Raw genomic sequence first — 27,201 nt, forward strand, 5'->3', positions numbered from 1 at the left:
CAATGATACTTAGTTTACAAAGTGTATTAAAATTAAAAGTGGCAACTTGCAACCAAGTGACCGTCAGTATTGCCTCTGGAAGCACAAGCTTTAGAAAAATGAGGATTATGTTCCATCTCCAACTACTTATTAAACTGGCAATTGCATCCGTCTGAGTTTGTCAGCATTTAATTCTTAGCAAGCGAGGACTGTGTTGTGGTCACTGTCTATTGACAGTTGAGGAGCTTCAGAAATTTGACCGAGTAGGAAAACTTAGTGTTTTTTTTTTTTTTCTTGTCTAAAACTGAAAATGAACCATTCAAAATGAACTCTGAGATGGTGGTTATTTCTTGTTGCTGCAGATAACTCACTAGCAACAAGTAGTATGTTTCCGTCTGGTGAAACTGTATTTTATAAGTAGAAGTTGCAGAGTGAATTTGTGTTAAACTTTGATAGCTGCTAAGCCCTGAGAGATGTTTTCAAGGGAGGCAGCAAAGTGGCCTGACTTGTAACAGTAAACATTGACCCAGCAGCTTGTTTTAACTTGCTTTAGAATAATAATGAATTAGCCTGATTGAAACAGTAGCACATTGTAATGTATATGTTTCTTTGGCCCTGAAAGAGGTAGGATACAGTGAACTATGCTATAACATTGTTATTTTGTTGTTGTTCTTTGATAAGTAGCTGTGGAAGGCTGCTCTGATGCTCTGTGTAGCTGAACTGTGATTTGCCAGTAGGGACAATTTGCAGTGTGCAAGCAATTAACCAGGACACAGAATTAAATTAGTTTTCTGTCTTTCTGTGAAACTTTTGTGTTGGAGTGCCTGTGGTTTGTGACACAAGATCTATCTGGAGGGTCAGTTTGCCTTTGGGAGGTAAAAATCCTGCCTTCCTCCTTCTTCTCATTCTGTAAGTGAAATCTTCCCTGTCACTGCTCTGCTTTGGGTCCCTAATTGTTGTTATGAAAGCTACTTTGATAACTGAGTTCTGTGGAGCCTCAGTTAAATTTAGTTCAGGAATAGTAAAGCTGGGAAAGGTAACATTATAAAAAGAATGGGTGATGTGTGTTCCTAATATAAGTTTTTAAATGTTTTGTTAACTATTAGTAGAAGATAATGTTTAAATTCTCAGGACTGTTCTTCTTTAGGTGTCCATAAACTGCTTAGGTTGAATGCAGAGTTGTGCAACAGTTCTAAAATGTCAGTCTGTACAATTCCCCAAAGCACTGTGATAAAGGAGAAGTGTAAATTTCCTTAGTTCAGTAAAAATAGTAACAGCTTGTCTGGTTAGATAGCTGGAAGAGCTTCAACGTTGGTAGTGCTCTCAGGGAATTAACTCTGGTTTAAATGTGTTTGTTCCTTTATCTCCACCCTTACAAAGATGACAAAGCATGTTTTCATTTGTACTAACATCAGGAGAATAGCTATTATTAGAAATGAGAAACCGGTGGTGTAGTGTGTAAGTTATTGGTAACACTCGAGAATTAATATTTCGAAGTCCCATTAACACTTTTTACTGTCACTTGGCTGAAAGCATCAAGGCTGAAATAATAGAAAAATCAATTGTAATTGGCACTTCCAGTTACATGAGAGAGAAACTTCAGGAAGCGCAAGACATCATGATCTTGGACTTAATTGCTTGTTCTCTCTTTAAAATTATTGTTCCATAAATAGTCTTTTTAATTCCAGAATTGGAGAAATGAGGCATTATTTCATTATGTAAACATATTAGAGTGTTTTGACAGGAACACTCTAACCTTGTTTACGTAAGTTCTATAGTTTCACCTTAGAATGATGACTGTGTAATTATGATTTTATTTATGAGCCTTTTTTATGCATTTACTTCTAATGTGAGTAAGTGTAGGTGGTGGGTATGTTCAGCCTGGGCATTCCTTTATTACTGTCATTTATTTTGGATATATGTCAATTTGTATCCTCCTGGAGTTTGGAAATATCTGTCAAGCCCTTTATTCTTATTCAACAGCAGAAATAGCCATAAAAACCTTGGAGACAGGAGGTAGATTTCTGAAGACTTTGGTGTTGATTGGTTTGTTGAAGGGGATATTTTGCAGGGATAACACCGTGGACCAACTTTATCTGTGGATTTAATCAATTGACATACCATGAACATTTTAAATGCCTGATGATTTTTTTGACTAGTTTTATTCAAGGGGGACTTTCTGAAAATGCGGGGACTTCCTACAGCAGAATATGGAATTTAACCATAGTGGTCAGTAATATGTTAGTTTAAGGGACACTGATAACATGGTTGTCTTGCAGTTCTGTGAATTCTGGTAGTCAGGAGACCAGGTGCCAGCGGAAGAGAAAGCCTCCTCTGCTTGCTCACTTCCTATTGAAGTCTCATCTTACATCGAGAAGCATGGATCGTACACATGCAGCATCTTGATGTGACTGGAAGAATTTTTGGTGTATGGAACTATGAAGTATCAAAACCTGATTTTTGTTTCACAGGTGGGAGAAATTATTCAAGTGAGGCAGCCTAGTAAAAGTTGGCAGGTACCTGTTTTTGGTATCACTGGTGTCAAAAGTATTTAGTTCAGTATTGCTGATAGAGCTTTGGGTCAGAAGATGAACTAAATGCATTTTCTCTAAGAGTGCTCATGAATTTGGAATCTCTGACTTAGTGGAGTCTAACTGCTTGAATGCAGTTCTATTCTTTTTACAGTGTGATTTATCTGGATGCCTGTTCCTGTGTCCTTCTTGCTTTAATCCCATGTTTCTGGGAGGAACGGGGTGATCTGAATTCTGTTTCGTCTAAGTCTGTGTCACAGTGCTATTATTCCATAAACACTGCCATCTTAAAATCATTTATTTCTATTTTTCCATAAATGTTTGCAATCCTAAGGATTAACTCTACTCAGCACTTGTGCTGGTGCTTTATAAGGTGGTGTGTTTTAGTCTGTCTCCAGCAATACAAGCAACTGGACTCAAGCAGGAAGTCTGCATTGCTACATATCTTGTAGGATGTTCTGCACTTCCACTTTTCCTGTTGACACTGTCAGACAGGAGTAAAGTAGAAAATACTCTAGAAGCTGATTGTGTATTTCTTCTTGCAGCTAACCGATGATGAAGCAGTGCTTTGGATTTGGGATATTGTCTATCATAGCTCTTAATCAGCACTGAAAGCTTGGAAAGAACGTGCCTGATATTCCTGGTCATCCTATAGTTAGAAACAGACATTCTAGATCATGAGGATGAGTTAGAAATCTGGTGACATATGGGCCTGAGGAAATAAGTATCTGTCTTGCATAGCTGTAGAAAGAATGATTGCTTTAAAGCTTTGCTGATCGTAAGAATGATCTTGGAACTGTTTGACTTCAGGGTGTGATGAAACCTTGCTCGCTGCTATTCTAAGAACTGCAGCTGCAGGCTGAGGAGCAGTGTCTGCAGTTAGTGCTGGATCCATTCTTCTTGGAGAGACTGACACCTCTTTGTTTAAACCTTTCTTTCTATTCTATTAAAATAACCCCTCACCTTGTTTATTTTCAGGGTTTTGCTCCATGCTGCAGTATAATATTACGTATGCTTCAGGAAAAGACATTATATAATCATTTTTGTGATGTCTTGAAAATATTATGTTCAATAATGCTGAAATAGTTCTTCAAGCAGATACACATCCCTTATCCACCTGCAGTTGCACCTGTATTTTCATGTGTGTTTTTTTCCCTGAATACTTTGCTGAACATTTTTTCCAGTGTAAGTTCATATGTTTGTCACTGGTGCATAACTTGGCTTCTAATACTGAAATCTGCTTGTGGTAGCTAACCTCATTTCACATCATTTGAAGGAATATGCTCTGGGTAGTGTTTTGTGTATTCCAGTTTGTATTTCTGATCACTTACAATGAAACGTCCTCATCTTCTGTAAAATGTAGACTTTTAATATGGTAACGTCTGTCTTGTGATTCAACACTTCAATTACAAATCTAATCTGACGGTACATGCAGAGCAACTAAAATGGAGTTATGTATCTATTATGGTTCACTTATTGCTTATCTGTGATTTTAAGTTTCTTGGGGAAAATAAACGTTTTGGGATGTGTGTGTGTGACTTTCATTGTTTCAATAAGAAGGTATTTCTTTACAGTGCTACACTGCAGGAAGAATAAGGCTTTATTTTAAATTTTTATTCTTGTCACAGATTTCCCTTTCACAATCAAGATTCATTTTTCTAAACTGAGTTCAGTTGTTGTGTTAAATAGGTACACATAGAATCATAGAATCATAGAATCACCAAGGTTGGAAAAAGACCTAAAAGATCATCCAGTCCAACTGTTCTCCTATTACTAATAGCTCCCACTAAACCATGTCCCTCAACACAACATCCAGTCTTTCCTTGAACACTGTGAGTGTACAAGTATTGAGTAGTGGTGCCCTGCTTTGTGACAATATACACTGTGTTTCCTCTTCTGTGTTTCATGCTTATGTGAGTAAAATTTATTTCAAAAGTTTTATATGTTCCTTTACGTTATTTTTAAAGTCTGGACGTTGGGTAGCGTTGCTCCTGTGTCTTCAGTTGGCACTTGGCCTACTACAGCTTCTTAAAGAATTCTTGAGAAGATTATGAGTTAGAAATAGAGACCAAAGGCCAACTTAGTTTAAATAAATGTTCCTAAGTGCTTCTTTTACTTTATTGGGTATTTTCCTTTATTGAATTGTCCAATTAATGTTGGTTTGCTCTGGCCAGTCACTGTTTCTTTTAATTTTGCATTATTTTACTGATACTCTTTTTTCTATTTGAAATTGTTTTACTTTAATAATCTCAACATGTTAACATTGGCTTGCTCTCTTCTTAATTTTTCTCTTGGCTTTTCAAGGTTCACCCTTAAATGTGTTTTCCAGGGACTAAAGTAACCACATTATCGTTGTATGGAACAATATAAGTTGGTCTTTATTTCATACAAATCACAGAATCGTAGGGGTTGGAAGGGACCTACAGAGATCATAGAGTCCAACACCCCAAAGGCTTCCATCTTGCTGCATAGCACTTCATTTGTTTATTACTTGTCACTGATGTGTTTCTTCTTCATTTTTCTTCCTTATGTATTTATCTTTGTGTTCCTGCAGGTGTCACTGAGTATTCCATATATTTTTCTCTAGATGTGCTTCATGCTTATAGAAATGTAAGACACTATGTGTTATTTCCCATTAGAACTGACTAGATCTGGTCTAGGTTGCTGCTCAAGGGACTGTTCAACTCCCCTAGTTCAGATAGTGTGACACTTCTCCTTGTATGGGGTCTGGCAGCTGAGCAGCATCCCCATGAGGAGTGGGGTCTTCTAGAGAGAGATGAGGAGGGAACACAGAAGTTCCCCTGTCAGTGACTTCATGATCCAGAGGGAGGGAATTGCCCAGGGCCTGCCTACATTTACTTCAATTTAGATTTAAAATAGAACTAAATCCCTAAAGAATTCCTGTCTTTTTGTAAATGGGGATCATCCCTGTTCCTTAAGTGCTTCTGTATATCTAAAATCGTTACTAGCTAGATCCACTTTGCTTAACATTTTCTTTTTCTTGATGGTGAGCAAGTGACAGTGGCTAAGGTTTGTAGATGCGTTCCATAAACTTGCACTGAGAGCTCTATACTCCAATAACTCTTTTTCATGTGCTGGAAATATTCCATGCCCTGATGCTTATTTGAGAATGAAATGTTCCAGCAAGTTCACAGAATTATCCCTCTGTTATCTGCAGATTGTTATTTGCTGTCCTCTACAGTACTGCCGTCTGTGCACCAGGGAGCCATCAGGGATGTAGCTGGCACAGTGACTCTGGACCTACATTGTGTATGAGAAAGGAGGGTGAGATTGAGGCTAAAATACTCATCAGGGTGCACAACAGGCTGTTTGCATATACAGAGGCCAAGTGGACGGAGGGTATGGGGTAAAAGAAATTGGAAGAAAGTGTTGGAGGCATTTCTCTACTTGCATGTAGGTTTGTTTCTGAGCTATATACTGCAGACTGCTAACATAGCAAACCATGGCACATCATTTGGATAAACCTTACGAAGCTTGAACATTTTGAATACAGCAGGCAAAATGGTTTTGCCAATGATGACATTCAGGAAAAAGTGAAAAGTGCGCAGTCAGGGAAGAGATGATCAGAGTGACCATGGTTTACCAAAAGGGTTGTTGAATCAAATGCTGCTTGGAATTAAGAAGGTAAAGCAGACAAACCATAAGGACTGAAGGAGGGACTGGAAAAGAGGATGTTAAAACACGTTGGGAAGAAAGATTGGGAATATTTCAAATCGGCAATTCCATTATGTTAATCCCACAGAAAAAAAGTCAATAATATTCAAATACTTTATTTTATTCTCTCCTCTGAAGTAGGGACATTTTTTACCTTACCCTAAAAATGCTGCTTTCCCCTCCGCCCCCCCCCCCACTTTGGTCAGGCACTTTCCATTCTGTATCAATTGCCGCTTAAAGAAATTGCAGTCTTCTTTTGATGTTGAAGAGTGCTGAATGATTTGGACACACGGACACACGGATCTGATTTTTTTTCTTCTCTTTATGCAGCTGAATTATATCCTGTCCAGAAAAACAGTTGTAAGGAATTGAAATTTTGGACAATTGCTCAGGCTTTGTAATATGTTCTGTAAAGCATCGCTTTTCACAGCTATTTTGTCTTCATCCCATAAGCGTCCTTCATATGAAATTCGGTCTTGTAAGAGATCAGATGTAATCTCAGAGACTACTGGTAAATTATACTGCTTGTATCTGTTTCTTTTTTGTAACTGGGCAAGAAAATGTAGGGCATTTGAAGAACTACAGTAAGTTTGAGCTTTAGAAAGGAATAGTGATGTAACAATAAATGTTTAGGGGAAGGTTATATTGCTCAGTGGATTTAAGCTGCTGTTTAAAAATGCACTGTATTTGCAGCTGTTTGTTATTTGTGTCTGCACACTGTTTATTTGAAGTTCCTCTTTGTACAGCTGTTCAGAATTGCAGTTTAAGCAAATATCATCTTAGTGTGAAAGCAGAAAAAAGAAGTTGGGGGAATTAGTTCATCTTTGAGAAACAGTTTATGTTGAATGTTCAGAGGTTTCATCCACTGTTTTCTGTGGCCTGTCCCTCTGAACAGCAGCACTGCCTTCAACTGTGTTGTGCACTTAACTCCATTTGGTATTGCACGAGAACTTGCAACCCAGGCTGTAAATCAGAGAATCACAGGTTTGGAAAAGACCTACAAGATCACCTAGTCCAGCTGTCCTCCCAGTATCATTGCTACCAGAAGCCACTAAACCATATCTCATAGCTCCTCATAAACACAGACATTAAACAGTGCTCTCCTCATATTGAACTCTGAAAGTCTACCCCTAGCTGCTGATATTTACTGGTGCTGGACTTTGCACCACTGATGACATCTTTGTGTCCCAAAATCTAGTCAGTTTTTTATCAAGTCTGTCATCCACTTACGAGCTGCAGCTGATTGGTTTGGTAATAAGAAGACTGGGGGGGTATTCTGTTAAAGGCTTCACCCAAAAGGAAGATATACAGCACGTGAGGCATTCTCTTGTCCTCTGCATCACTAACCTCACCATAGAAAGCAGTCAGGCACGATCTGTCCTTGCTAAATCCGTGCTGGTTATTTACAGGCTAGACAGAGACTGAGATGAGGCTGACTGGCCTGTAGCTTCCTTCCTGGCCCGACTGTTCTTCTTGAAGGTGCCTGTTCACTGCCAGTATAATCTGAGAAATCATCTGTGTTGGCTTTCAGTTGAGCTTTGGCATTTCTGACTTCAACATTTCTTGCAGTCAAGGTGCAGTTTGGCATTACAGCTCTAACTCAAAGTTTTCCCAATCTGAGCCATATATTACTGTTTATGGTTCACATCTTCTTTAATTTTATTTATTTATTTATTTATGAGTTGTGATGGATCTTTTAATCACATGGTTTCCTTTAAGCAAACAAATTCCACAAAGATGTGATGTGAATGATGGTAGAGGTAGCAGCCCTGCCCACCAGGGACAATATAGAAATTAATTCTTGGTCTCATTGTGTGCATCTATTTCTGGAGGAATCCTTCTGGCAATTACAGTAGATAATGTGAATTATCTTCTTTTGCTTGTGTTCCTTCACATCCTTAACCTGACCTAGTAAGGCCATTAGAGTATCTCATTATATTTAGCCCAGCCTCAGATATAATACTGTAAAGTTATGTTACTAATTTAATGTTTTAAAGTAACTTTTCTCATTTTGATAAGGAGTGTTGCTTATTTTGGAGCACTAGATCGTATTATATAATTTTAAAATAAAAATAATAATTAAAAAAAAAACAACAAAACATCAAATAAAATAGTACAGTACTACACTGTGTCCAAAACAGCTCCATCTCAAAATAAGTGTTGTAAATGAACCTATTTTAGTAGACTCTGACAATTGTGTTGCTAATAGCAGATACAGAACAGTATTACTAGATAAACAAAAAACTCAGGTGATTAATTCTATACCCAGGGTACTAATAACTCTATTGTTCTACAGTAAGCAGAAAGAATTGGATTGTATATATTCCCCTATATAGACAAATTCAGTATTTACATATATGAAGATTACAAATACAGTAGTTTAAACATCAGGAGACAGCCTGTCAAGAGATACATTTTCTGTCAAGGTATACATTGAGAATCATAAGTGGTAGAAATTGTACTTGAAGCAAAGTTGATGATTCTTTGAATTCATTTAGTAGGATCAGAATTCTTCAGCAAACGAAAGGGAACATTCTAATAACTCCTTGCTCCAATTTTAGACAAGAAAGCAAAAAGTAGAAGTAAATTCTGCTTGAGCAGTATTCAAAACTGAAATATGCAATAAGATAGTTTCTTGATGTGTCGCTTCATTGCTTTAGCCACACGGGACAATGTGTGTCTACTTGTAGAAGGCCTCAGACTCTCTATCTCTTCCTTCCACAGAGTTTTGCACTAGCAACACGTGGAACAGAGGTAATCTGTTAATCCAGAAGCTGAACATAGAACAGTCTAGATTATCTCATTGGCTTGAATTCAAGCTTGCGTTAGATGGATTACTTTATTTTCTTACTTTGGATCACCTAAGATGATCCTGTCAATCAATAAGACTTCCGTTTGACTGACCGTCTTTGTCCTTTCTTACTTGTTTTCTGTCTGCGACTTTGTTTTTGATCACAGGTGACTTTTTTATTTTTTAAAGGAAGTTAAAAATGAGTTTGAGAATGTCACTTCTTATTAGATATAAGGAGGTAGCTGGAAATGTTCTAGGATCTTCTGTTTCGCATTGGTATCCAGCATGGTGAAGTGCTTCCATTAAACATGAGCATGATTCCCAGATCTTTTAATAGAATATAGTTTAGTATTGGGCTTTCAATGTGAGCACATGATCAGAAAACGTTTGTGTCTATGAAGTTGGCCTCTTGTTTTTCCTACTCAGTTATGTATCTGTTCCACTTTCAAAATCTGGTTGTGAAATATGACTTTCTGTCCCTTGCAGTTAATTCCAATGTTAATAAAAGGTTTTAAACTTTTTAATTACAGTCTATAATTAAATTTGACTGTGGTATCTACTTTAAGAAAGTGTCAGGATGTATTTACGTTTAAAGGTTTGCACTTTGAAAAGTGAACTTCATAAATCAAGTGAAGAGGCCGCACAATAATTGTGCTTTCAGGGTATAACCCAAAAGTTATCACCCATTCTGAGGCAGTTGGTTAAACCAGCTTGTGTAATGGAGCGCAGTAGGGGAAAGCGTTACCCAAAATTCTTCTGTCTTGAGCAGAGTGAGAAGCAGCAGAGAAATCTCAGCTTGGAGTTAGGCATGATTGCTCTTGCATTCATCCAACTGTTAACCAATTAAACCATTTGACATACAAAGCATGTCTTGAGCTGAGGTGGAGAGGGGACAAATGGGATCATGGTTTGCAGAGAATAGGAATTTCCAGCTGCGTAACCAGGAAGAATCAGCAAGAATTCTGCAGTTACTCAGGAGAAACCTAATGGGCCTAACTTTTGAAAACTTAATGTTGCAAAATGCTCTGTATTTACAAGGTGATTTGTTTATGTCCTCTAATATTTTAGGCTTGTTTTGGGAAAGAAAAACAAACTTACTAACTAAATTTAGAACAATAAAAGCAAAACAGACTGCCCAAAAATCCTTCTCTTTAAACCTTTCCCAGGAGTTTTCTTGTAAGTACTACAACAGAGAAAAAGATGTCACAACGATTATTTCTTTTTTACGTAGTCTGAGAAGGAACGGATTGTTGAGTATTGCTTTATCTATCCAGTTGGGCTGAGGTGGGCAAAGGGCAAAAAGATAAGGTGGAAGAAGTTAAAAGACATTTAGTGATATGCAGAAGTCTTTTCAAAGCTCCCTGTACTATGTCTTTCACTTGGACTGCCGTAGTTTAAGCATATGGTAAGACTGTAAGTGCCGTGATATCAGTGGTTTGTTTTGCACTTGTTAAATATGAGATTGGTACTCCAGTTGATGCTGCTTTCCCGTCCTACTTGTCATGCTAGTGAGGGCACGTTAATTTGAATCCTAAAATAATGTTTTTAATCACTTGACAAAAATGACACTTGCCTTAATTATAGAAAGGTCTGTACGTGAACACATTCCATTTACACTTAAAATTGAAGTGAAAGCGCAGATGTGTAGAATTAACAGAAAATTAAACCTGACATCTACTCTTGACAATTTTTTAATGTGAGTCCACAGATGACATTGAATACATTTAGCAAAACATCATATTGAGGAAAAAAAAAAAAATGGAAGGGAAAAAAAAAAGATATTAAAAGTGCCCCAAAGACTGGTTTGCTTATCAGTGTCTAGCTAGTGACATAACAGCTACTGCCATTTAAATGTTGCTACCAGACAAATACATTTGGATTTACACAGTAAAAGAACCATGAGTGAGGAAGTGTGATTTTCTTTGGAGTCCACAATATTATGTTGTAGGACTTCAGTGTGAAAGCAGTCACAAAGGGTGCTCAGCAGCAGTGGTACAGCATCCGAAGTGGCCCTTTGGGTGCTGCAGCTGTAAGATTTCACAGTTCTCTGCTGAAGCTTAAGATGCACAAGTAGGTGATTGCTGAGCCCACACTTTATATCTTACTGTTCTGTTCTTTCTCCCTTCCCTGTCCCCAGACTTGGCAGCATGCTTACAGTTATTCTGGGTCTGCGAGGCCAACTGTAAGGAGTCAGGTGCTTGGGTTCTACAGGGGTGCCTGCACCTATGGGGTAGGAGTGTGGCTGCTTGGGGGTGAGGGGAGAGCTGGAGAAGGGGAGCAGCTGTTTGAGGGGACACCTGGGGCTGTTTTTGCATGAAAGGAGAAACTCTTCTGTATCTGTCAGTTGCTGTTGCAAACAAGAATTGGCAGCACCAGTTTGAGTCCAAGCAGAGCACAGCTGTACTTTCCTCAGTGTACGTTTCCAGTGAAAGCAGTATCAGGGCTGAGCATTTTGCTTAAAGATGGGTTAGAGGCAAAGCTCTTGACAGCTTGTCTGCTGGATTATGTGAAGGAGAAGCCTACTGAAGCTACTTCAGTAAGGCGTAGTTAGTTATTGGAGTACCTCATTGCTGTTGTGGCTGCTGTGTTAAATCCTTGCTATGTTCCTGCTGACTTGTCTGCAAAATAATCTTGCTAATTCATGAGTAGTAAGCTATAATACCACATGTCTGTCTGGCCTATAAACTGCACACAGTTTCAAGGTAGTGAATTCTGTGGATTTACATAGGATCCTGTGCATCAGCCAACAGCAATGTGCAACAGAAACCATCAGAATGTGGTGTTAATTAGACAGCAAAAGCCAAAGAAAGGGAAGGCAGAGGAATGTAAGAAAGCAGATTTCTAATGTGTTTCTTTTAGAGTCTGTGTATTGTGAAGAGGAAAAACAACCTGCAGTAGGAAACACAAAAAAGCCTACTAAAAAAAGAAATAAGTGTCATCACGAGGTGATATCTTGTTAATTCTGTCACCAGCATCAAGCCTGTAAATGTTCACCACTAGTAGTTGATGAGGCTTTTCACTGTGCTGTTTCAATTTACTGACAGCCCTATTCTGCATTTAATACTTTGCTAAAGCAGTTCCATACCATGGGAAGAAGGCTACTGAATCTTATGTGGTGCTGCCTTAGCTCTTCATGTTTATGGCCTTACCAAGAAAAACTTCGGCACTGTATTTGTAGGACTTGAGGCATGAAAAATGGATTGTAGTAACAGCAAGTTAAACATATGACATCTGAAGTGATGGTAAAACTAATGAGGTGGAACCACTGCTTGTCTGGAATGCAGAGCCTTCATCTGTGAGTGTGTGTGTATACATTATATACATCTGTGCATCCTACAGGACTGAGGCCTCTTTGGTCCTGAGTCACTGACCATAGTTGCTTGGAATTCAGTAACCAATACTTTGACAGTTCAGTTTGGAAGTTTGTCTTTTAAAAGATTTGGGCAGCTGCTACTTAAATGCTGTTATGCCATCTCTATGGGATAACTGGCTTGCAATTCATTTCAGTAAAGACTGAAATTTGCTAGTTTTAAAAATACAGCTTATTTGTCAAAAAGCTTAAAGTGGTAGGGTTTGATTTGATTGATAGTTCCACATTCCTTCCTAGTAAGTACTAATTAGCTGCACAGTCATATTTAAGTAGTAGTTGGTCTTTCTTTGCTTTTTTTTCTGATATGGCAGAGGAGACTTAGTTTTCAGCTTCATCCAGGAATTGTACTGCTGGAAATTTTAAGCACAAAATTACGGGAAGTCTTATTTACAGCCAGCCTGAACTGAACTGTTCTGATCACTCCATCATTCCATCCTTTTGAGTGTCTCTCTCAAAATCCTAAGATTATAAGCCAGAAGCATATAAGAATTGGGCCAATATCTGTTGTAGTTACTGCAATGTGCTGAGTTGTATGAGTTTTAAGAAATCCTATTAAAATACCAAATGAGATTTGAATCTCTGTAGCCATATGCTAAATTGCAAAACTAGAGTGTAGGACAAAAGGTCACTGTTCTATCTGTTATGGAACTTTCTTTGTTAATTATGCATTCACCCATCTCTGAATATGCATCCCGCTATCTAGTTTAATTAAGTTTTGTTAAGTCATTTAGAGTCCTTATCCCATATTTAGAACTTCAACTTTTTTTTTTTTTTTTTGAATTGTGCTGGTATGTAGTGGTATTTTGATATAAGAAGATAGTGATTAAATGTTATGATCTGTGTGCATGTCTTGTTGTTGTGTGCAGTATTCTGTAGAGGTTTCATTTCCGAGGGCATGAATTTGAGGATTCATCTTCTGTATTAGGATATAGACACACAATGAGAGCTCCTGCCACTTCCTTATTGTATATAGCTGATATAGATTACTTTTCATTGTACATAGAATTCTTAAAACTTTTTTGCTATTATATAGGGTTTTTTTCTGAGTTCTGTGCCTAAGAGGAAGAGCTGAAATTTAAACAGTCCCTTCAGAGGGATAAGAAATGTAGGCAGGTGCCCCCCATTCCTCACATTAAAAACTAAAGAAGAGCTCTCTGCAAGTATGGTGCTTGATCTTTGCTTGTTTTCTAAATGTCAAACTGCAAGACAAGTTTATTTAAATGCTTTCTTAGTGTTACTTGTTGACATTGCAGTTGTCTGTGTTTCCATCAGGGTGTCATTTGATCACTGGTAAGAGAGGCGTAAATTAGACCAAAAGAAAAAAAAAATAAAAAAATAGAAAAGTTGAGAACCTTGGAGCTGGAACAGTTTTCGTGGCCTATAAATTCCTGTCAGCTTCAGTTTCGCACTTTTGGGATTTGGCTGAAACACACTTTCCTTATTGAACTATAGAATAGAATGAATTAACATTATATAATCTTTGTTGGCTGCATTGCAGCATCGTGAAGGTCCAAAACTGTGATAGCTCAGTGCAGTCAGCTTGTCACTATGTTGCTTTTTTGTTACATGTGCATGCGTGCATACACACACATATATATGTGTACACATATGTCTATGTTAAGGTACTTGCACTGCAATGTATAGCAGCGCAGTTACCTGCTTTCTTCAGGCTGTTTTATTGGCTGAGTTATGTGACATCTCAGCTCTCAAATCCACCAAACCCACTGCTGCTCTTTCAGTTGACTTCAGCTACATGAAGTACTTTCATAACAGTGTTTGTCTTCCTCCCCGTCATGGAGAGAATGTTAATCTGGGATTTCTGTCATCTTTTTTGCATTAAATTTCAGGATTTTAAGACAGCTATATTTAGATGTTATTTTACCTATTCTGTTGTTTGGTTTGGATTTGTTTTTTTCTTTTTGAAGTAGTGGAGAACTTTGTAGGGAGAATGTGTTTTAGGAAGCAAAAGTGTACAAAAAAGAAGAAAGCAGTGGCTTTTTTATGGGTGATAGTTGCATCTGAAATGAGAAACAATGATTAAAAGAGGTGAACTGCTAGCTCACGGTATAAATTGATAGCAAAATGTGTTTTTTATATTCACAAAGTTTCTATTTCATCAAGGAAACATCTGTTTTCTGCCAAGTTAAAATGTATCAAGCTTTTGAGTAACTACAAATACTGCTTTGGAGGTTTTCAAGCTGTACATGTATTAATGACTCTTTTTCTATGTGTTCTTGTTTGCAGACCAGTCTTTCCATATGGGGATGGGGAAGTCTCGGTGTTGTGCTTTTTCTAATAACTTTTGGACCCTTCGCTATATTTTACTTTGCGTTTTATATCCTCTGCTTTGTGGGTGGGTAAGTATGCTACTTACTACTTTTATATAGCTGAGGTAAAATTTTTACATGTCTGTTAGCAAATTGCTCTGAAGTTCCAAGATGACTTCTATGTAATTATGTGTGTGTTTAAGCAATTTATTATAACCTAAGTATTTTTTCTTGAGATCTCAAGTGTATTAAAGTTAAGATTTATTTTATTTTATTTTATTTTATTTTATTTTATTTTATTTTATTTTATTTTATTTTATTTTATTTTATTTTATTTTATTTTATTTTATTTTATTTTATTTTATTTTATTTATTTTTTGGTTAAATGGTGCTTATGGTATCTTTGCCAAGAAGGAAAAATGACTGATTTTTAGTAAACAGATCTAAGTATTTTTAATAGCAACTAGAGGATGATATATATTCATATAACACTGATGTTATCTTCAGTACATTACTTTCTATTATTGTATTGGTTCTTATCCCAGGTACTTACTAAGAAATTATGTCCTCCTTCCTTCTCACTAGCTCATTTTCCTACATAAGACACTTCATTCATGAGGAAAGTGAGCTGGTGTTTTTCTGCATATATCGAAATGTCTTCATAAGAGCTCCTTTAGTAATTACTTTGGAGCAAAGTAACATATTTGGATCTGTTTTTGTTTTTTTTTTATGCTAAAATTCTAAATTGTTAAACCAATTTGGCATCCAGTTTTTTAGCTTCTTGCAAGTGCTTATTTGTGGTTTGTATCAATGGTTTGGGATTTCAACTAGCTGGGAGTCTGCTTCTGTCCCATTTTGCAGTTCAAATGGGAGGAAATGTTGAATTGTAGTTGACTGCATCCTGAATACCAACCTGAGTGTTTGTAGTGTGTGCCAGTGAGTTGTAAAGAAGAACACTGATGCTGTAGCTCTATCAAGATCATCTGTTTCTACCATTTTTCTTTGATTTTGTGCTATTTAGCTAATTTTTATCTCTTTTTAAATGTACGGTTCTTCCTACAAGCACAGTTGGCTTGTAGTAAATGTGTTATGAAACTGATTTTGTGTATGAATAAAAGATTTAAACCAAAAGTCATCTTTGTTTAATTCTATTATTTTTTAATCAGGACTGATTTCCAAAATATTAGTTTTTGTTGTTTGTGTGTTTTGTAATAACCTCTTCCTTCAATTTGGGATTTGAAAACTGATCTCTTAGGGAATTCGCTTAGCTCTTTCCACCAAAGGAGAAGAGAGATTGTTTCTTTAACCTTTACAGCCAAGACTGTTACAAGGTTTTAAGCTTTGCAACATGTTTTTTTTGTCTCTGCTTCAAGTATTGTTGCAATTTCATTACAGAATCACAAAATGACCCAGGTTGGAAGGGACCTCAAGGATCATGTAGTTCCAACCCCCCTGCCTGGCAGGGCCACCAAACATACACATTTACTAGATCAGGTTGCCCAGGGCCCCGTCCAACCTGGTCTTGAACACCTCCAAGGACGGGGCATCCACAACCTCCCTGGGCAGCTTGTTCCAGGGCCTCACCACTCTCCTAGTAAAGAACTTCCCCCTAACATCCAACCTAAATCTTCCCTCTTTCAACTTATAACCATTTCCCCTAGTCCTGCTATTGTCAGCCCTTTCAAAGAGTTTACTCCCCTCATGGGTGTAGGTTCCCTTCAGGAATTGAAAGGCTGCAATGAAGTTACCCCGCAACCTTCTCTTCTCCAGGCTGAACAAACCCAACTCCCTCAGCCTGTCCTCACAGAGGAGATGCTCCAGCCCCCTGATCATCTTCGTGGCCCTCCTCTGGACCCTTTCCCAAATCTCTCTGTCTTTCTTGTACTGAGGGTTTCACAATTCATTAATGTTAGTGCTAAGCCTTTTACCTGTCCTCTCTTTGTACCATCTGTGTTTCTTACCTTACCTTACTCTTCTTCTGCCTTTGAATCTCAAAGTAGTAAAATAAAAACTATGTTATTTGCAGTTCTGCCAGCAGCCTTAAGCTTCTGATGTTGTCAGAACTAAAATTTCTTAGACCCGCAATCATTGACATTTAAAGCAATTTGCTCTGTTGTAAAAAGTATTATTATCAATACTTAATGATATGCATGTGTATGTGTCTGTCTGCCTACACTTAATTCCTGGCCAGACTGAGAATAATTGTGAAGCTGCATTTTGACTTCCACAGAGCATTCAGCTGAGGTTGTTACTTTTCATGCTTGATGGGAAAATGATAGATCTGTTGCCTTCATTTTTCTGTCTTTCACCATTGTTCTGGTGTTAATCTGTCCTTGTGAGAAGCTGAACTTTGGAAGTATCTTTGGAAGAACTTCAAACTGGGAACTACAGTCTTGTTCCAATAATTATTAGAAAAGACTGAAATAATTTTGCATTTATTGCATTTAATATCCTTTTGCTTAATTGGATTAGCATTTGTGCTGGAAGCTTCTGATTAGCTAACAGTTATACTAAATGGTGAGGCTATGGCTACCTCTCTAATGTATTCAAGATTTTTAAGTTGAAGAAGAAAATATATCAATTTCTGCTCTAAAGGCAGAAGTTCTTAGCATTTCTAGCTTGAAAATGAAAATATGTATAGGATGATGGACATACATTTCAACTATATGGGTAGCATATGAAGATTTTTGAATGAGTGTAAAAATATTTTTGACACCTGAAATGTGTCAAAATGTTTGAGAGAAAAAAGGATTCATAATCTATAGCTTGTTACTTGCAAGGCTCCAGTCCTTTTGAATTAACAGAATTATCTCACCCCTTCTTTCTCCTCCAAGTTGCTGATACTTGTATGAAGTTAAAGGTATTTCTTAGCCTAAAAGAGAATACTTTTTCCTTTAAAAGCAGATAGAGATTTCTAGTAGGAAATTGGTAGACTACAAATACATCAAATATTCAGATGAGTGGAGAAAAAAAAAACAAAAAAAAAACATTTTTAGCATAATGAAACAAGTACTGGGAAGGTTTCTAAGCAAGTTTTTGTCCTTGAACTGAATTGAGATGATAATAGTGCTGTCGGTGTTATGATTTCAAAGCTACCTTGGAGCATCTAGAGCAGAAAAGCAATTAGAACTTTTTATTTTTTATTTTTTTATTTATTGTCCTTCATTCATATGTAGAAAGTGTGATTGGCAGATAAAGCAGTTGCTGTAGGCCATAAGGGAATCAGAGTATTGAGCAGAATATCCTTCTTTATGAAGTTACCCATAATAATTTTGTGTAGCTTTTTAAAAATTTATTTTTATATATATATATATGGTCCTGAATATATTAGAGTACAAATGACAACCTCCCTATTTCTGAATTACTAGCCACTAAAGAGCTTGTAAAGAATGGCTCCCAGTTTACAGATTAAAACCTTTAAATTGTATATTTCTGTCTGCTTTAGATACGTTGGTTAGAAATTACGTTCTAATCATACACTAAGAATGTTGTATAACAGGAAAAATCTATGCTAAGATAACATTATTTCAGAACATTTTTAGGCTAGGACAGCTTTGTGAGATCGTGTGGTCACAAGTGTTACTCAGTTGGCCTTTAAATTGAATAGTTAAAAAGCTCTGCGTGCTTAGCCATCCCAAGGCTGGTTCTGAGCAGCAGTAACTTCTCACTGCTTTTCATGCTTAACTTTTCAAAGGCTGCTTAACTTTTCAAAGGCTATTTACTTCAGTTGTGCTATAATTGGCACAGCCTTTATGTTTGCAAGTGTTTCTTATTAAAACAGGCATTGTGTTTTTGTGTCCTGGTGTCATAAGCCATAAATTATTCCTGTTGCAGCAAAATTGAATTTCTTGTAATAGTTATTTTCCCTTGTGCGTTCATTATATCACAAACGAAAAAGTAATAAGAAATAGCTGTTGTCCTGCTTGACTACACGTCATGATTTAAATGTCATTGTGGAGTTGTGAGGGTGGAAAGATAATGAATTTCTAATATAAAATTTAAAAAAATAATAAAGTAAGTGGTCCAGGAGTATGTTTGTCTTAGAGTTCATATGCTGACTTAATTAAACAAAACAAAAACCCCAAACCATCATGTTTCATTTTTTTCTTTTAGTGTTTTTCTTGTCTCTCAGTCCCTACATGCTTTGATGAGACCATTTGATTTATTTATTTTTTCTTTTCGGTTTAATGTAAGTTCTGATACTTTCTACACTTGATATATGTGTTCTTGCTGGTGATTTTGTGGTTCTTTAAGGCTCTGGAATAGGTTGCCCTGAGAAGCTGTAGATGCCCCATCCCTGGAGAAGTTCAAGGCCAGGTTGTGTGGGCAGTGGGGGCAGCCTGGTCAGGTGGGTGGCAGCCCCACCCATGGCTGGGGTTTGAAACTAAGTGATCTTTGAGGGCCCTTTCAACCTAAGCCATTCTGTACTTTTATGGTAAGACTGGGAAACTTTTTGTTTAGCATTGTATTAGTTATTTTGTGTAACAAGATGCACTGAAAGAGTCTTGCCTATGATAATCAGCAGTGAAAGTCACCATATATTGGTATTTCATAACTTGCTGAGTGATGTTTTCTAGTGGGGAGAGACAAAAGACTGTTTAATTTGGTCTTTCTTTTTCAATTTTAGGGGTTTTGTGGTTACGCTTTTATTTGGGAAAAACAGCTCAGAAAAGTATCTTGAGCAGTGTGAACATTCATTTCTTCCTTGTACATCAGTTGGTATCCCTAAGGTAAGGAGACATTAATGGCCTTAACTTGTAGATCAGATTTTATAGCTTTGAAACTATGAGTTCTAAGTTAGAACTGAGTTAGTTCTAGAAGTTATAAATTTTCCAAGATTAAATGATTGTGTTCTTTTGTTTTCAGTCAGCTGTAAAAGTATTTATGAAAGTGCAGTGCAAGAGTTTTCCTTCTAGAAATAAAAACATTTTAAGCAGTTTCTTTCAAGTATTGTTTCTGGCTTCATAATGTTGAATGACTTATCTCTTGACTATCTTTAAGGCTGAAGTAAAATAATGGAAATGCATATATGAATGTGGAGGAGCAGTGTGATCCCCTTTCCCACATTGTTTCTGAAATGTTAACAGGCAGATCATCTTGGCTAGTAGTTTTAAATTCAGGCTTCCTAATTGCATGAATATGCATCTGTTTAGAACAGGTTCTTAACAGCTGACTAAGATGTGGAATTACTATAAATTCCTGGTTTATGAACTTAGGTGTCTTGACAGTTATATCTTGCCCTAATTGGTTTGAACTCCTCCAAATAGAGAAAATGCATGAACCTAAAGATTGCTAGTTATGTTATGATGATTAATCTTCCAAATGTTTCACCTGAGACATTCTTCAGCCATTAGATAGTCAGTCATTATAGTGTTTGTGGTGGGGTGGTTTCAACTTCATTATCAATAGCACATTTAAAGAAATGTGCTTTGTAATTCAGCAGTATGCGTTCTAATTGCAGTGGGGTTTTTTTGTGACTCATTCATAGCTCAGTTGGTAAGTTACCTTTTTACTTCTGTCCCAGATATATCTCAGACACAAAAAAACTCAAGTATATTCTAACCTGAGTGCAAATTCCTTGGTCTAAATGAAAAGTTTAAGGCTTAGTTGCCATTATTCATAAAGGGGTAGGCAAACATATGTTTCAACTTTCTGTTCTATTTAATGAAACTTCATTTTATACTAAGGTTCTTGGTGCTATGTATCTTTCAGTGCTTATGTTATGTTGATTATGAAGTTTTGTCTATGTCTCATTTATTTTTTTATTTGGAGATCAGGCTTAGAAAAAATGTTCTGTCTTTTAAACTTACTCTGGGCATATGAAACTTTTTAATGTTCCTTCTTTGATCTCCATATATATCTATACTCCAGTTGTTTTATAAATGAATGCATTTTTTTGTGTGTAATCCTTGCTGTTTTTGTACTTCTGGTGTGAGGGTGGACTGTTGATGCACATATGCCATTTTTCTCATCTGACCAACCTCATCAGTTACTTTTTAAAGGACTGTCTGTCAAGCAATGGTGGTACAAAAGAGTAATTTCTCTATCAGCGCATACATAATAATCAGAAAAAGATAAAGGAAGTGTGTAGGGGAACCTAAACTATCACCTGCATGAGGCTATAGACAAGTACAGAAATGGAGTCTTACCCGCAAACTATCTTTTGCTGATTTTCTCCTTTACCCTTTTACTGCTGTTTGAGTTTTATTTCCTTCTAAACAAGAAATAATGTAGATCAGTTTCTCACTGTAGTGTATAGTGAAAAGTATGAATATTAACCTATATAGAACATCAGATATAAATGTAAGAAAAAGGTTACATTAAGTTGCTGCTGGAAAAAATGTACAAATATCATGAATTGCTATAGTTAAAAACCAGCTTTACTAAAATTATGAAGTTAAATTTCCTGATCTCTTTCAAGTGCATAGAAGAAATGAAACGTGAAGCCAGACCTATTAAGATTGACAGAAGGCTGACAGGTGCAAATATAATTGATGAGCCTTTGCAACAGGTAAGTTCTAGCCAGTAGTATTTAATCTAACTTTTCCAAGTATTGAGTCTGTAATATTGAAGTAGTTGTGGTGCAAATAGAAGTTGAAACTTGCGAGTGAAAAAAAAACCAACCTCTAGGATGAGCCAGGATGTTAAAAAATATTTTTTGTCTGTTTTCTGTATATTACAATTTTATTTTTTTTTACCATAGCAGTGGGAATGTATGTGATTCAACAAGAGAGCTTTCAGTATTTACTTTTTCACTCACACTATTATATTGGTAAATAAGTTAATTTATGAACCTTTTGAACAGATTGATATTGTGTTATCGGGCACATATTTTCCATTTTCCATTTCAGGTGATCCAGTTTTCCCTGAGAGACTATGTGCAGTACTGGTATTATACACTAAGTGATGATGAGTCGTTTCTCCTGGAAATCAGACAAGCTCTTCAGTATGCACTTGTTCAGTTTTCTACCAGGTAAGATTATTTTATCAAGCAATTGGACAAATATCTCTGTTGATAATATGGTAATAGATAAATTATTTTTAGTTTATCTGTTGGCAGAGTTTGCTATATTATACAGAAATAACGTTAACATGCTCTAAGATCATAATCTAAAAGAAGTAAAGCCTTGCTGATCGCTTAGGCAATGAGAGAAAGTGATGTTTATTGTCACGGTCTTTTCCAGATGTTGATTAATGACTAAAATTACTGAATAGCTATTTTTCTGCAACTTAGACACTGAGCAGTGTGAATCCTCATATTTTTGCATGCAAGTCAGGTTCACATAAAAAGCAGGGTTGTTCCCAAAATGAGTCTATCTGAAAACCTTAATTTCAAATACTTGTATCAGCCCAGATATCTTTTAAAACAGGGTCTTCCTTTTCAGTATGTATAAACAATGAGTATTTTCAAAAGGGTAGTAATGTGATGTGTCATTTCTTTCTACAGATGTAATTTTGTCTTAAAGGTACTTACTTATTACTTAGTTCATAACAAGCTGATGGTTTGTTAGTTGTCCCTTGTTTTTCTGTTGTTGCTTAATCGAGTAGCAGAAAATCAGGGAGTGAATGAGTAGGAAATTGTTTATCTTCAGTCTGGATGAAGCCACGTATATTTATAGCCACGTAAACTTCAATGCTTCTTTATTAAGTGATGATTTCAAGCATTTGTCTCACTTCATTAATGATCTGTTTTGTCCTTAAGAAGAGTTTGTGGGTCACCTAAGTGTAATAAACTTCTCAGCAAGTTCAAAGGCTTTGTTGTCCTCTCTCCCTTGAAAACATAGGTCAGAGCGCTGTCTGACAAGAAAGTTCAAAGATGGAGAGCTAGGTTTAATACTAGGAAAAGTTCATGATAATAAAATCATGTTGATCATGAAATAATGGAAAATCTAGGAAATAAGTATGAAAATAGTGAAAACTAGGCTAAATGAACAATATCTTAAGGGAAACAATCCTGTTCTTACATATGAAGTGGATTTCACTGCTCAAATTCAAAGATTTTGTCTATTGGATGAAGTTACTTCATTGAACGGTATTGAGCACTGGTTTAGTGTCAAAGCAGGTCAAACTGTAACTACCTTAATTTTTCCTCCTATAATATCACATTTCTTCAAAAATAGCCACTACTCCTGTGCAATTTTCTTCTTCCTGTACAAATCCTATCATTTTCCTAGGGCTGCAGCAATTGATTATTATCAGGAGAAAATGATCTAGTGTATTTATAATGGCTGCAGTCAGTTATAGTCATAGCAGTCTTAGATTAGTTCCATAATCTCTAATTTCATATACATTATGATTTTCTGGAGAGAATGAGTACAGTAGACTTTTTCTCCATCTCTTTTGGAGTTGCTCTTTCAGAACAGTGCTGCGAGGCTGCCACCTAGTGTTTTTGTATGACTTAGTTGTGTGGATGGTGGATCTGTATTATCGATGGTTTTAATTAGCTGCCCTTTTCAGAAAGTTCCCACATCTAGATTTTGAACTGAGCTTTCTTCTCTAACAGAGCCCCTTAAATCTTTTTCTCTTCACCTTACCTTGGTGAAGCTGTGCTGGCTGTCATGGATCAAGCACTTCATATGCCTTAGCATGTCTTTCAGGAGGATCTGTTCCATAATCTTCCCAGGCATAGATTTGAGGCTCACCCGCCATAGTACCCTCGGTCTTCCTTCCTTCCTTTCTTATAAATGGAAGTGATGTTTCCTATTTTCCAGGGACTTCATCTGGTAGCCACAACTTTTCAAATATGATGTAGAGTGGCTTGGCAACCACATCAGCCAGCTCCCTTAGGACACTGGGTTGTACGTCATCTGGCTACCCATAGATTTGTACACATTCAGTCTCATGAGATGATCTTGGACTTGCTCTGCCAACTCTGCAGGGGAGTTGGCTTCCTTATATCCTACCAAGAGATGCAGGGATGTGAGGTTTGTGGATGTGAGAAATATGAGAATGGAGGAAAGAAAAAAAAAAAAAAAAAAGACTTGGGCATTATTTTAGTTTTAAGTTGTAGGTGCTTGTAGATGGTTTACATTAGGGTTTTTTGGCAGATATTTTAAGGTATTGTGAATCAGAACACTACTTTAGGTATTGCTGTTCACTAGAAAGTAATTCAAGCATAAATATTTATAACATATAAGAACAATATTTTACGAGGAAGCTTTTTTATTTCTTCACTTTCCGCGTTTGCTATTGCTGACTCTTGGCAGAAACGAGAAATAAAAATTTATAATTGATCTTTGTATTCAGGATAAACTAATTTTCATGGGTCATTTTGATAGGTCAAAGGAAACAGACTGGCAGCCTTACTTCACTACACGACTTGTTGATGACTTTGGCACTCATCTTCGAGTTTTCAGAAAAGCTCAGCAAAGAATAGCAGAGAAAGGTGATCAGATGAAAGGTAATGTAATGACTGAAACATTTTTTATTTTAAGTCTTGAATTGGCAAGTGTTTTACATGTGTGAAATATAGTTAACTTTGTAATTCAAGTTTACTCTCAAGTTTCTGATCTTTACAGAAAAGTATATTTGCTTTTATTTTCTTTTGTATAGACCAAGCTGAGGAACTTGTAGATACATTCTTTGAGGTTGAAGTTGAAATGGAAAAAGAAGTCTGTCGTGACCTAGTCTGCACTTCTCCCAAAGATGAAGAAGGTCTCTCAATATTCTTCTGAAGCTATTGTAGTTTAGCAGACTAAATTAAATTGCTACCGATTGATTGTAAAATATTGATAAATACTGAAACCTTAGTGTATGACTTTCAAAGCATGATTATCTACAACACATGTATATTTCCTCTAATTTGTACTTATTAATATTATGAAAGTGTATGTACATCTCCATTCTTCTTCACACTGGAAGAAAAAAAAAAGTTAGAAATGTTTTCTGGCACAGAGGGAGCGACTTTGCAGATGATTATTGTTTTTTATTAGATCTATTATCCTTACCACTACTGAATACTCTTCATTTAATAAAAGAAGTCACTGTTTGGGTAAAGTATGTAGAAGGAAAACATTATATATATTGAAGAAAATAAATTGGAGCTACTTGTTTGATTCTTGGAATTTGGCTTTCTTTTGACTTGGCTTTGGAACTGTAGTTAACTTAGTTGGATTATATGTCAGTGCTGCTTATATTCATTCTGTAAGCCGTTACTATGGTGCTTAAAACTGTAAGAATATATATTACTCTCTTTTAATTTTATTTTAAAGATTTATCCATTGGTTTTTATGAGATCAGGTAAAATGAGAAACAAAGTAATACCAAACTGTGCTGAGTGTTCTTTTCATTCTGTTCTCTTTCCATAGGATTCCTAAGGGATCTGTGTGAGGTCTTACTGTATATATTGCTACCTCCTGGAGACTTCCAGAACAAGATCATGCGATACTTTGTCAGGGTAAATGCAAACTCTGAAAGTCATCCTAGTTCTTCAGTTTAATGCCTCATAAATATTTAGAACTGTTTTGTTGTTGTTTTTCATTTATTTTGCTTTAGAAAAATTGATCTAACTTGGAATTGAATTATTTTAAATGCAATGCAATCTTTAAAAGTATTTATAAGTTGGTTTATATGAAATCCTCAAGGGTTTTATTTTGTTGGTTTTTTTTTAATCTCTAGCAATATTAGGAAAGTGTGATAAAATGAATATTGTTTGCCGTGATATATCACTATTTTCTGATGTTAATTGGAAAGATAATGTGCTGTTGTCTGTGGAATGATACCTGTTCTTACATGTTTTCTTTAACATGTATACAGTGTTACTGAAATTATCACACTTATTTTGTGAATAACTACTTGAAAATGATGTATCTTATTTTATAGGAAATCCTCTCCCGAGGAATTCTTCTTCCATTAATAAACCAGCTCAGTGATCCTGATTATATTAATCAGTATGTCATATGGATGGTAAGATTTATAATTATTCTGTTTGTCTATAAGCCTTTGCTTGTGTTCCCTTGTTTTCATGGAAAAAGGTATTGAGTAGAAAAGTTAACCAATGGCAATATTGGCAGAAATAACTGGCTGACAAGTGTGTATACATTAATACGTGCGAGTATATGCTGTCTTTATTAGCTGTACCTTCTATTGTGTTTCTTTGGCAAAAGTCAGCTGGCTGTTCAGGAGGCATGGTGGTAACCTTGAAAGTTACTTTTTCCATAACTCTTTTTCACTGTGTACTCTGAAGTTTAAGAGACCTGCAGATTGACAAGTGGTAAAGTGGTTTTGTGTGTGTGTGTGTGTTTGCTTCTGCTAAGCAGTCTCAGGATTTGTTTAAGGATATTTGTGGTGATCCTTAATAGTTTAACCAAACGGGAAGAAACAAAACTTTTACTTTGTTTACTCTCTAATGCAAGGGTAACCTGTGAAAAAAAACCCTCCATAAAGTAACAGTATGTACAAAAAGCACACATAGAACATTTTCATTGTAATTAATGTTATCGTCTGATAATCCAAGGTAAGACTTAAGTTTATTGCTTTTTTTCTTGTGGGTCATGACTCACATTTATTTTTATCTTTTCCTTCTCCCACTTTTCTCTACTTTAAATTGTGCATTTTAATCTTGAGTGCACATTCCAAGATGCTGAGAACACCCTTGGATTTTTTTTTTTACCTATGAAATTGCTTCAGGTGTACATGATATATTGTTTCCTTTGACCTCCATTTTATGTAAAAGTTTGCAAGATGCTTTTCTAAAGGAACCTTGCTTTAGTATGAAAAATTAGTGCTGCTTCTGCATACTAAGTATAACAATTTTTGTTTCCCTTTTCCTCCTACGCATCTTCTGTTTTTAGTAACTTGGCCTCTTTATTTACTGAGCGCTGCCCCCGGCTGCATCCAAAGATAGAATTCTGAGGCTTTTATAAAGCTTTCTGTTATGATGATGTCCCAGTTGTTAATTTCGTAATTTCTTTGAGATAAAGAAGTAAAGATTCTAGGGGAAAATAAGGCTGGTATATAACAGTAAATGCTTTCAAAAATTTAATACATGTCTTACAAAGTGAAAACTCTTGCAGAAATTAAGGTTAAAAGAAGATAGAGCAAATTTTGATTTATTTTTTTTTTATGGGAATCTTTGACATCAAATCATATTCAAACAAAAAAAGAATTGATTCTGTTGTTAATGAGAAGTTTACTGCTGCATATCTAGGCATTTCATAGACTGTTACTAATTCTTCTATACTGAAGCTTTGTTTTGTTTTAAAATTAGAAGTTAATCAAAGCTTGTATCTTTGTCATAATTTATTTATCTATTTATTTTAAATAAAAGTGTTTAGAATTCAACTATTTATTGTACTGTTATATGGAAAAAACTTCAGGTAGTACCACAAAATGGCTTGGGCTGAAAGGAACCTGAAAGGTCATCTGATTGTAACTTTTAAGAAATAGGTTTTAAAATCAACTTTGGTCAAAAATATCCACCATTCATATTCTCCTTTCTGTGCAGCTCATGTCAGTGTGCCTTGGCTGTGCAGACCAACTGCTACATTTCTATGTGATAGTGAGCGTTTATGATAGGCATGAGTGATGAGGTTTTCTCTCCAACATTGCTTTGGATATAAAGGCAGCATTAGGACTCAACTGTCTGCA

At 36.1% G+C, this 27,201-nt stretch overlaps 1 protein-coding gene across 9 annotated transcripts in view; it reads left to right on the plus strand.

The window, feature by feature from the left end:
• Window positions 1-27,201, plus strand: part of SNX13 (sorting nexin 13) — a 61,948-nt gene that overhangs the window by 3,264 nt on the left and 31,483 nt on the right. For 8 of the 9 annotated variants that reach the window (XR_001553114.3, XR_014943020.1, XM_015853806.3 and 5 more), the window contains exons 2-9: window positions 14,591-14,703; window positions 19,241-19,343; window positions 21,035-21,124; window positions 21,465-21,586; window positions 23,892-24,013; window positions 24,166-24,267; window positions 24,921-25,009; window positions 25,435-25,518. Coding sequence is in view for 7 of the 9 variants with exons in the window: in XM_015853806.3 (XP_015709292.1) it covers window positions 14,591-14,703; window positions 19,241-19,343; window positions 21,035-21,124; window positions 21,465-21,586; window positions 23,892-24,013; window positions 24,166-24,267; window positions 24,921-25,009; window positions 25,435-25,518 (825 nt within the window). In the remaining 2 variants the exon portion in view is untranslated. The remainder of the gene's footprint in view (window positions 1-14,590; window positions 14,704-19,240; window positions 19,344-21,034; window positions 21,125-21,464; window positions 21,587-23,891; window positions 24,014-24,165; window positions 24,268-24,920; window positions 25,010-25,434; window positions 25,519-27,201) is intronic. The other variant, XM_015853808.3, reaches the window with a different exon arrangement.

This window comes from Coturnix japonica, chromosome 2 (genome assembly GCF_054131305.1).
Source record: "Coturnix japonica strain WE chromosome 2, WE-NBRP24, whole genome shotgun sequence".
In the NCBI taxonomy this organism is placed as follows: domain Eukaryota; kingdom Metazoa; phylum Chordata; class Aves; order Galliformes; family Phasianidae; genus Coturnix; species Coturnix japonica.